The sequence below is a fragment of the Cannabis sativa genome, chromosome 9 (genome assembly GCF_029168945.1).
Source record: "Cannabis sativa cultivar Pink pepper isolate KNU-18-1 chromosome 9, ASM2916894v1, whole genome shotgun sequence".
Taxonomy (NCBI): domain Eukaryota; kingdom Viridiplantae; phylum Streptophyta; class Magnoliopsida; order Rosales; family Cannabaceae; genus Cannabis; species Cannabis sativa.
Genome location: NC_083609.1, coordinates 12,167,441 through 12,179,529, shown reverse-complemented (window position 1 = coordinate 12,179,529; position 12,089 = coordinate 12,167,441). Strand labels below are relative to the sequence as shown.

Here is a 12,089-nt window from a genome sequence, read left to right as displayed (position 1 = left end):
TTAAAAAAATATAATATTTTATTTTATTTCTCTTTCACATTACTTTTAATACTTTTTATTCTAAAAATTCCAATAATAAGCACGATTATAATTATTAAAATAATATTATATTATTATTTGAAAATTTTGTATTTTATAATTACCAACTTACTATTTAATTACTCATTTAATTAAATACAAAATAATAAAATTATACTGAAACAGATATTATGTAGCTACAAACCATGATAATATGATTGTAGAATAAAAAATCAGTAAAAAATAAAAGTATAGAAAAATAATAACACAGAAGTATTTTATACGTAGTATCAACAATTCTTACATATTTTTACCAGTCCACGAAACCATGCTCAAAGATTCATTAGTAAGATTTTAAAAATACAAAATATTTGATTTATGCATAAATAAACTCCCTCTTATAGTGTACACTATAGCATCGATTAGTTAGTAATAATCGACGTCATATGTGATAAGAACTGACACCATATCTAAAAGAACTGACGTCATAGTCTGTAAAAATTAATTTATTTTTCTAGTTTTAAAACCTAATATAAATTCACAAATTTAATTTATTTAAATTAAATATTTATTAATTTAAATTACTTATTATTTAATTAAATATTAATTAATTCAAATTAGATATTATTTAAATTAATTTCATGACTAGCCAATATACTTAAATTAATTTCATAGAAGCAATTAAAAAAATTACAATTAACTTACACAAATATTTTAAAATTAGTCCAAGTGTTTAACAAGTTAATATATCTAACTAAATATATAAAAATTATAAGTTAACATGAAAAAATAAGCTAGGAAAGAAAAATTCTTATACATTTTAACATTAATCGTCCAAGCCTTTGTGAATCACCGGCCGCCAGCAATTGTTCTATCCACTTCAATTTTTACATCATATGTTTTCTTTTCTCTAAACTGTAAAAAGAAGTAAATATTTATATTAGTATATATATCATTTGTTAATATAATAAATAAGATAATTAATAATTAAGACTTACAATTTTTTGATCATTTAAATAATGGTTAGGGTTTGCACGTGCAACGATATCACTCATGTATTTCAATACATAAAATCCACATTCTTAGTTTTTAGGTTATTTTAGACAACTTACTAGTGAAATTCCTGGAGAGACCCTAATAAACATATTTGATTCCGCTAAAATCTCGTATGCACTGTTTTAAAAATTATATTAATATTTCAATTAATTAACACATATATAACTTAGTTGATTAAAAGATTTGTTACATAAAGAGTAATTAAATTATTACCTTTTCGATATTTCATGAATTTGTTGGGAAACTTTGTGGTCGTCTATAGGGTCTAAATGGATAGTTTTCCCTAGCGCAACGACATCTAGCATTCAATGAGCACTAAAAAATATATATATACATATTTGTAGTGTAAAAATAATTTCAAATTATAATAATAAAAAAATTATCTCTTAAGTAGTGTTTACTCGATATTCCAAGAAATAAAGAATATTTAGTGTTGGCTATTCATCAATGATAATCAATGAGCCAATCTTTCTGATGCAACCTTAAAAGACTCTTTCTTCTCTAAATCGTTGTTGTCGTGCACTGTGAGAATTTCTGGATCGTAAAACTTAAACATTTGTCTCAAATCATGTAACCCCTCCAAAATGTGCCTACATTAAATTGTTAAATATTAAAATTTTATAATAATTTTAGTAGAAATTGATTTATAAGGTTAATTAGGTTAAAGAAGAGTATACATGATAAACAAGATTTATACTCGTTCATTAGGGTAGTTTAGAACATATTTTAGTAGTTTTTTATGTTTTATTGTTCAAGTAGTGAGACCCTCTGAGCAAAGAAGGAAAATATAGGGGAAAGAGGATCACCTTGCCTAATTCCACAGATAGGGTGAATTTCGTCAGAGGTCTGGCCATTAATGCTAAAACAAATGGTAACAAAAGATATACATTTATGAATTAAACTGATAAATTTACTAGGAAAGTGAAAATGATGGAGAATGGCAGAAAGAAAGTCCCACTCAACACGATCAAAAGCCTTTTCTATATCAAGCTTAAGACCAACCCACCCTAGCTTACCCTGCTTTCTATGGTTTATAGCATGAACAACTTCTTGAGATATGAAGACATTATCAAAGATGACATGCTCAGAGAGGAAAGCCCCTTGATTAGGGGAGATAAGACTTCCAAGAACAGCCTTAAGCCTGTTAGCAATGGCCTTAGCCACACTTTTATAGAGAGTAGAACATAGGTTAATAGTCCTGAAGTCTTTTGGGGTAAAAGCACTAAATTTTTTGGGAATGAGAACAATAAGATTATCATTAATGGATGAGAGATCAACAGTACCATTGAGAATATCAAGAATACCCATGGTAAGATCCTGCCCAATGACATTCCAATTCTTCTGATAAAAGAACGGGTTAAGACCATCCAATCTAGGAGATGTATCCCCAGAAAGCTGAGAGAGAGCTTGTTGAACCACAATCACAGAGAAAGGAGCATCAAAAAAATTCATCTGCTGAGTACTCATAGTTCTATCAGAAAGGATAACTTGTGTAGCTTTACCATCAGAAACTTGAGATTTAAAAAGGTTGTTGAAATAATTGCAGATCTCATGGAAAATGTCAGAGAAAGAGAAAACTCTTCTCCCATCCTCACATTTAAGACTTCGAATATAATTACTCTTTTTCCTTAAAGTGGCTCTACTATGGAAGTACTTAGTATTTTTGTCACCAGCCTGAAGCTAGGGAATCTTAGACCTTTGCTTCCATAGAATTTCATGCTTATAAAGGAGACAGACCAATTAAGATGGAAGGTGGGAAGTCCTCTTAAGATCCTCATGAGAGATAGGCAAATTAGAAGTAAGATCATTGATGGACCTTTCTAAAGCATTGATACGGTGAGATAGGCTATTAAATGATGAATTTGATAGGCATTGGCATATTAAATAAAAAAGGTATAAGTGTAATTGTAATAGGGGTATTGCTATTATATATAGGACTCAATAGTTAAGGAAAATGTGTGTGAAAAATTTGGTTTTAGTTTGTAACTTTTGGGAGAGAACTAGACTCTCGAAATTGTGAGTTTTGATGAAAGGCATTCTGCCATGTTTATCCAAACACTACTACTCTTTATCTATTTTCTGCATTGACCAAATCTTGATAGGAAAATTCTTATCAGCATTCCAACCTTTAATAGCTTTAATACAAAACTACTGCTTAGAGAAGAATTTGCCAAGATGATTATCAGAAGAGTAAGGCTTATTCTGGACCTAAGAATCCTTAACACTATAAAAAAAATGCTTTAGTAAGCTAGTAATTTTCAAACATGAATCTCTTAGTCCTGGTAACACGCATACTATCATCATCTAAGACAATTTTAAGGACTATGATCAGAATCGTAGAATCCAAGGTGATAAAGAGCAGCTTTAGGATAGAGACTTTGCCAACTATTATTAACAATTCTCCAATCCAGCCGTTCACACAAGGAGCCATGCTTTCAGGTAAATTTATTACCAATAGGACGCAAGGGAAAAAGAGAAAACTTATATACAAAATTTTGGAAATGAGTAGTATCAGCTTCCGACTGATGGGATAAAACCATGTTCCTTACCAAAAGAACTAGTATCAGCAAAACTACCAATGGGAGCAGAAACAGAGGACCCATCACCATTGTCCTTAGTAGTAAGAAACTTACTAACAGCAGCAGCAAGAGATTGATCAACATTAGCATGAGGGAGAGGGAGTTCATCAAAAGGGATGGAATTGAAGAGATCAAAAGGATTTCTTTTAACGTTGGACTTGTCAAGGGCCTTGAGAGGAATTTTATAAGGAAGAGAGGGAGGAAATGCATGATCATTACACTTCTTAAGGTAAGTAATACACTTAGTGAGTGTGTGGTCAAACATTACACAATGAAAGCAAATGTTGAGAAAAAATTATACTTAAAGTTAAGCCATTTTTCACAATGAATGCTTTTGAAATCAACAAGAATACGCGTAGTGATGGGCTTAGAAACGTCAACAAGGACCCTGACTCTAAGGAAGAGACTTGGAAGATAGTAACTTTGTCCACCTCCAAGAAATCTCCAACCTCATCCCCTATCATTTTGGCCAGTTTTGTAAGATTTCATGCCAAATGGGATCGAATGAACCTGAATCCAGAAGGGGGAGTATCGAAGTTGGTTGGGTAAAAGAATATCAAGGCCCTCAGGATTAACACACGTAATGGTTGGCCTTCTAGAACCCTTCTCATATCCCCCTCACATTCAAACTCCACCATAAACATTCTAGACCCATAAACAGAAAAGGTAATGGGTGCACGAGTGATCCTGGCATTCCACATAGCATCCTCGAACCATTTAGTCTTTATGGTTCTTGGGGCTAAAACACTAAAGACTAAACAAAAAGACCTTTTGGATTGACTATCCCCCTTATATCCTCAACAAGGTCATGAACAATCTCTTCTTTATCAGTAAGATTGAGAATTTCATAAATATTAAGGGCTAAGGAATCCATGATGGTTAATAAGGAAAAACGAAAGCATATAGAATTAACAGAGGAAACTAAATACAAAAGGTGAAGAAGTAAGGATCTCCAAAGGATCCAAATCCTTAAATAGAAGAAAAGGGACGTGCACCTGGAGATGAAAGACATGTTGTAGAAGTTGGAGTTAAGATGCTTTATCCGTCCTTTTGATAACCCTATTCAGACCCTATAGCTGGTAGAAATAATAATCGCCTCCCTCTTAGATCGATTCAAAACGATGGTAGCCATAATTGGTAGAACAGGAAACGAGCAAGAGAGGGAAGAGAAAGGCAAAGAAAAGCTGAGACAAAATCTACGATACTCAATAAAATCTAAAGCAATAAATGAGACAGAGTGAAGAGAAGGAGTAATAAATGAGTAAGCAATGCATAAGAAAAGTCAAAACAAAAGGAAAACAATTAATGCAGAGAAAGAAGGGGAAGAAAATGCAAATAGATGGGAAACACAATAGGCACAACAAAGAAAGAAAGAAAGACAAAGATTCAATACGACACCACAAAGGCGAAAACACAGGATAAGATCCAGAAGATCAAAAGAAACAGGATAGAAACTAGATAATCGGGATATTGCCCGCTAGAGAGTGCCATAACAACTTGTTTAGAGAGTTCATTTAAAGTGGAGTTATTACATGTGGCACATAAGAGAGAGTTGTTTGAAACATTAATTCTGTTTTTTTTAATAATTTTTTTTATTTCTATTTATATGTTGATATATTTAATTTAGGAGTTTTTTATTTTTACACTTCAAAATGCTTTTTTTTTTTTTTTTTTTTTTTGTATATTTACGGAATTCTATATAAAAACCCCTATTGCAACTAGAGCTGCAACCTAAATCGCAATAAAAAAAATCATATAGCAACTCACATAAAAATAGAAACTACCGTAAAAACTACTTTAAAAACCAAAACCGTAATTTGAAAAAAAAAAAATTAAAAAAACAGTATATAAAATAATTCCTTATAATTTATTTGGTTAAAAATAACATATTTACTGTAAACTTTTTATTTTTTTTTTCAATAATTTTACAAATAGTTAGAAAAAGTAATAATAAAAATAAAATAAAAAGGTCCACTTATTTTGGTCAAAAGTTTGGTATGAGTACAAAAATGGCGAAGTTACCAAGAAGGTGAAGAAATTAAAAAAATAATGAAAAAGGAAAGAAAGATGAAGAGGAAAAGGTTAGTAGAATATGAGAAATGGCTAAGAAATTTCCTCATCTTTTCTTCTCTGTTATATACCCAAAGCAAAACGACTTGATTCACATACGAAGAAGAAGAAAACCGAAATGTCTGGCATGATACCTGGAGTAGGAGTCCCTCACCGGAGGAGACCAAATCACCACCACCACAGCCACAGCCACAGCCACAGCCACAGCCACCCCCCTCATACTCCTTACGACGGAGATCACCGTCACACTTCCATGCAATTGAGCCAAACTGCTATCTCTGCTCGCCAACGATTGGAGAAAAGGCTCCGACCAAGGTTCGTTTTTTAGTTTCTTTTTTTCTCAGCTTTATTTATATATATTTATATTAATTTGTTCGATTTTGTTCTTCTTATTTCTGATTGATTCTATCCATATGATCACAGATCCTCGTGTAATTTGAATCATCAAATTGGGGATGGAGGACTGAACCCTAGAACCGAAACCATGGATGATGAAAATTGTAATAATAATAACAAAAAATTGAGTTTAAAATTCACGAGGATGATGAGGCCGTGGAGCTTCCCATCGCACGGAAAGGTCAACCCTTTTTAATGAGATATTCAGTCTAGAAAAAAGCTTCCCATCAAATTGGCCAATTTTTTCTTCTTTTTTGGAGGTTAATTTTTAACATTTACATTTCTAACTTAGAACAAACTACTTGGAGGAGTTAGAGATATTGAGAATTGGGCTATTCATGCCCTGTTTTCTTGTTTTGTTGTATGTAATGTTTGAAATTTAGGTGTATATATTTAATAAATTCAATGAAGTTATAACATAATTCTCTTTCATAGTAGAAGGATGTAATGAAATCTTAGTGGTGCCTTACATGGTTGAGCCAAGTCCATGAAATCTTGTCCAAATGGAATCAAATTTACTTATTAATAACCATACACACTTGAAGGTTTGTTTCGAGAGAGATTTTATAACAGAACTCACTTGATGATCTGCTAAATTGAACCTCCCATGAGGAAGATTATGAGAAGAACTGATGAACCAAGTATCACAAGTTCACAACTTTACTGAATATCAAACAAGAATGGAAGTTGAGGAATACTCACACAAATCAACCATATGAAAGTATAATACAATATTTCTTAAAAATGTAAAATAAAAATCAATGGTAATGATCTCTTAAAAAAAAGTGGACAATCAGTTCGAACTTCGGGGTGTTCAAACTTACAAATTTAATAAATGGTCAGGTCAGGAATGTATACAATTAAAATAGCTGAGCAACACATTATCCATTATTATTATTTTCATCAACAAAAAATTAGCTGAGCAACACATATAGATATAAATATATTTAATAATTAACAACAGCACTTGCTATAAAATCAAATACAAGGTAAACTATTTTGGAATGAACAACTGTATTTGTGCATGATATCCTTTCTTTCTAATGTTGAGAAAGCCAATAGGATCAGTCCCATGATATCCTGGTTTAGCAAATTCGATGATTTCAAAGTTCCAATAAAAAATCCTCACCTAAAAAGAAAAGTTCCAATCTAAAATGCTTTTATTGTAATAGAACCTTTTAAGGAAAATTTATTGTTTTTACTTTTTATTGACTTTTGTACAAATGTATAAGCAGAAAAAGGAGATAATACAGTAATGTCACTGTGAGGCAAGATATTATTATTTTGAGCATCGCTATTAGATAGCATTTATGTATTATCTCAGTTATAAAGAGGAAAGAGATCACTGAACAAACGACAGGGCAAGTAATCTAAAACATCAATGGTTTTCTCTGGATTTGAAAACTTATCTCATGGGATACAATGTTACAATCTTTCCAAGTTAATTGACTAGTTTCATAATGACAAGTCTACAATGACAATAATTGATAATGCAATGAGGATGGATATAAGTTAGTACCTGGTAATCCTGTGTTATATATGTTCCTTTTTTTTTTATCATGAAACTTTTCTTAACTAGTTACATTTTGGAGCACCAAAGCTTTTCATATAACTCTGGACTGTGTAAGTTGTGTGAACAAAAAACAAAATGGTAAACAGCCAAAGCTGGCTCGGCTTTTGAAGTTATAAGGTCCCAATGCAAAACATGATAGTCTATTAAGTGATATATATATATAAAATGATTAGAAATGTTTAGACATTTTTAATAATGAAAAAATATAGTATTTTCAAAATAAAACCTTTTAACTTAGGAACTCAACTCGTGTTAGCCCAAGATCGACTATGCTGGCTTGTTCTGATAGTGAAGAGCCTTCTACGAGACAAGGCAAGTCTCCTGAATTAGCAATTGCTATTTTATTCAACATGCTTTTTTGTGAAAATTACAATGCTCCTTTTATACTTAGTAGTTAATAGATGCAAACATAAATGGTTATGACCTCAAAACTAACTCATAACAACCCATTCTCATTACATAATCCCTCAGCCAGTTTGGCTTTACATGTTCTTTTATGTTACGAGCCTCTCCATTTGCAGCTGCGATGTTCTCATCTTCTTCACCATCGACTTGAGCTTGGTTGGGCTCCTTTTGTTGGTTTGCATCTCTTTCCCAATTGGATATCCCCTCATGTACTTCTTTGGGATCCATTTCGATTGGGCCTACAGTTTGGGCCTTGCTAACACTACTAACCTTTCGAAATTAACCTTGTCCACAAGGTTATGCAGCCAATATATCTTCATGAAAGTATCAAAATCTTCCCAAGTCGCGTCTTTGGGGTTGCTCAAGGACCATTGAACCAACACTTGTTTCAGGATTTTGTTGGGAAGTTGTTGAACTCTAGTAGCCAGGATTGCTAAGGGAGTCATAATTGATTTGTTGGCAACAGTGAACTTCAGTGGAGGTAGTAACTAGTCGGGTTTATTCTCATAAAAGGCTTAATGAGCGACACATGAACTGTGGGATGAATGCAGCTGTCGGAGGGGAGCTTTAGTGTGTGTGCGACTGGTCCAACCCTTGCTATCACCTCGAAGGGACCAAAATAACGGCGACAGAGCTTCGAATTAAGACGTTGAGCCACTGTGGTCTGGTGGTAAGGTTGGAGTTTCACCAAGACCAAATCACCTAGCTTAAATTCAATGTCCCGATACTTCTTGTTGGCCTATTACCGCAATTGATGTTGTGCTTTTTGGAGATTTTGTTTCAGCTGCTTGTGAAATCTGATCTCTTGTAAGAAGATCATCTTCTACTGCTTGAATGGTGGTAGTGCCCCGAGTGTAGGAAGGAATGGTAGGTGGAGTACGACCATAGACCGCCTAAAAAGGTGTCGTGCCAATGGCGGAGTAATAGCTCGTGTTGTAGTGGTATTCCACCCATGAAAGAAATTTACTCCATATTTTTAGGTATTCAACAGTAAATGCTCTCATATATTACTCCAAATAACGATTGCTAGCTACAGTTTGTCCATCCGTTTGAGGGTGATAAAAAGAGCTCATTTTTAAATTAGTTCCCATTAGCTCAAATAGTTTCTTCCAAAAGGAATTTGTGAAAATGGGGTCACGACTAGAAATAATTGTTCGAGGCATGCTGTGAAGTCGAGTCACCATTTGGGAAAATAGATCAGGCACTTTGGTAGCAGAATAGTGAATTGGAAAGGCACCAAAGTGAGCATATTTGGTGAATCAATTAATAACCACCAAGATATTTGTTGTGAAAATTATTATACGCAAGTATACGCAGTCACACAAGTAATAAAGTGATAAGTAAGATCGTCTCCACAGGGATTGCAAACAACGTTTGATGTAAAATCAACTAATTACAACTTAAAATAAAAAGAAATAATATGTAAATGGTTGAGTAATGATTCAAAATTAAAATTGACAAGAATTAAACTTGCTAAAATTAAAACTACTGCTGCTAGAAAAATTGTTTGCAAGATAAAAAATATAATATGACAAAAATGGCTTGAATAACTAATTCCTTCTAGTCAGGTTTTTTTACAGTCAGTACAGCATCGGTTCAGCATTACTCTAGCATTCTGCACAGAGATAACAACAAATTCCTCTAGGCTTGTGAGAATTTTCCAACACTCACAACTTTAATCCTACCATTGAGCTCAATATATTCATATATCAAACCAGCAAGCAGGACACCATTCAAACATTCATTTGGTAAGTTATGCAAGGTAAATGAAATATTCCTATTCCACTTACAAAGAAAAACCTAAATCTAGGTTTTCACTTGCTCCATTCAAGTTGAACTACTAGATCTAGCCCTTCCGGTACAAGATCTAGCTTAGCAAATTGTTATTCATGGCCAAGAAACAACAATCAACTAAAATTAAACTCACTTGAATGAACAAACGCAAACAAATGCTAAAATAAGCTTAAAATTCAATCATACCCAACTTAGAAGTTCATAGTCATTCAAGCCTCAAAAGTTTAGCTCATATTCAAGTAAGAAGATAAAATCCAAGCTAAAAACAATTCATCCATGGCTGCTGCCCAAATTTACAATCTCAGGAAGTTTTTAATACTAAGTACAAACAACAATAAAAGAGGAAAATAAAGAAGACTATCAAGAAAGGGTAAAAGAAAATTCAAACACTAGGCTTGTTCCCCTCTTCCTTCTTCTATGGTGTACTTTCTGCTACATTTACTCCTCCAAAAGAGTTGCAGCAGCTCCTCACGTACTGGATGATGAAGATGATGATGGTGTACTTCCCTTTCCTTCTCTTTTTGTTGTTGGGTTTTTAGGGTACAAACTTCATACCCCAAAAATAGAAGCCCAAACTTTTCCACTTTGACCCACTAGGGTTAGACCCCTTTCTTCCACGTCAGCTGGCTGGTGCAATTTGAGTGACTGGACCGAAGTTGCTGAGGTGGATAAGTGAAATTCGTGTTTCCACGTCACTGCCAGGATGCTGAATTCACTTCAGCATTGCTTTAGCATTGCTTCAGCAATCAGCCCAGTTTCAGCTTGTGCTCCTTTTCTTCCTTGCTTCTTTTTCTTTTACCTATCAATTTAATTCCTCCTTTTTCAACAAAATAAGCACAGTTAATTGGAAAAACACACCCAACAATATCAATATTTACAAAACTTAAAGGTTAGATTACTAAATAAAAAATAACACTAAAACTAATTAAAATTAAGCAAATAAACACAATTTCACTACTCTCCTCACAATACTTTAGTTTAAAAGCATAAAAAATAACTCTATACCATAGAGTTATCACACCCCAAACTTAGAGTATTGCTCGTCCTCGAGTAATGAAAAACAAAAAGAATTAAACAATAAAAATAGAAAATGACAGTGACACTAACATGCTTGCAGTAGAGAGAATCTTGCTCTTTCACACTTGGTCTAGGGACGAAAATTGCTCTCAGAAATAGATGAAATGGAAGTGTAATTGGCAGTAGTGAATATGCCTTGAACTTGTGTGTGTCAACAGAATTTTGCATGCTATCTGTCCTTAAAACTTACCAAGAGTAATTCGATCAAATAAGTGTGCAAATACTTCCCACCAACACTTTGAATTTCTATCACAACTACCCCTCGATCCTCAAATTTAAAAAGTTTGCTTCCATAAGTTGAACTAGTGTAATCCTCTCCACTAATGTAGCTTAGCTTATCAACTTAGATCAAAAGGACTTGACTAGGCTTGAAATGTTAGGATTGGGTTAGGGTATGGTAAAGGATGTATTTAAGCTAGCTCAACACCTAACCACTTCACTTGTCAAAAACCGAGCCTCTTCCTTAAAATTTTTTTTTTCTTGACCCGCTTCCCTAATTCAATACTCACAAGTACTTGATGTTAAAATTTACTCCTCTTGCTATGTTTATTTTTTTTATTTATTTTTTTTTGAACTAAAATGGGTGGAACACCCCAAACTTAGTTTCAAGCATATGTATTTTTTTTTTTTTTTTTTTTCGTTTTTTTCCTTTTTTTTTTATACATTAGAAAAATATTTATTACTATATTATACTTATATAATAAATAGCAAGAGAAGGTTAATTGAAAGTTCATACTCATATACTTTGTGAGCTAATTTCCCCACCCCAAACTTACAACCCAATATTGTCCCTAATGTGGCTAAAAGTAGAACCTTGAATTAGCTCGCCACAAGTTACACTCACCGCACTCACCCCAAACTTAATGTGAAACTTGGCTCTTGACAAGTGAGCAATTAAGTTAGGACATATGTGGAAATGCAAATTAAGATTGGCGTTAGATGTACGATTGGGTTGCACAACAATAATAGGCTAAATGGCTCAAACTTGGGTGACTATGGAAAAATTGAATTCATAGGGAAGGTTAGAAATGCTCAAACGTCCAAAGATGGCCTAAATCATTTCTAAGTTATAAAGCTCGCTAGGATTTCGCCTCAAGGATTACACTAGCTAATTCTAGATG

At 33.2% G+C, this 12,089-nt stretch overlaps 1 protein-coding gene and 1 long non-coding RNA gene across 2 annotated transcripts; one reads left to right on the top strand and one right to left on the bottom strand.

Moving 5' to 3' along the window:
* Positions 1–664: 664 nt before the first annotated feature.
* On the bottom strand, positions 665–5,218 carry LOC133030949 (uncharacterized). The gene is made up of 2 exons (XR_009684484.1): positions 4,649–5,218; positions 665–933 (listed from the first exon to the last, which is right to left on the bottom strand). It is a non-coding gene; the product is annotated as an uncharacterized LOC133030949 (long non-coding RNA).
* Positions 5,219–5,657: 439 nt separating this feature from the next.
* On the top strand, positions 5,658–6,548 carry LOC115724132 (uncharacterized). The gene is made up of 2 exons (XM_030653600.2): positions 5,658–6,038; positions 6,147–6,548. Exons 1-2 carry the CDS (start codon positions 5,842–5,844, stop codon positions 6,313–6,315), a joined length of 366 nt encoding a protein of 121 aa, XP_030509460.2. The 5' UTR covers positions 5,658–5,841; the 3' UTR covers positions 6,316–6,548.
* Positions 6,549–12,089: the final 5,541 nt, after the last annotated feature.

Excerpts from the sequence above, each read along its gene's own strand:
- LOC115724132 (XM_030653600.2), top strand. The coding sequence starts at position 5,842 with ATGTCTGGCATGATACCTGGAGTAGGAGTCCCTCACCGGAGGAGACCA. Across the intron at positions 6,039-6,146 it reads GAGAAAAGGCTCCGACCAAG|ATCCTCGTGTAATTTGAATC; the intron begins GTTCGTTTTTTA and ends ATATGATCACAG.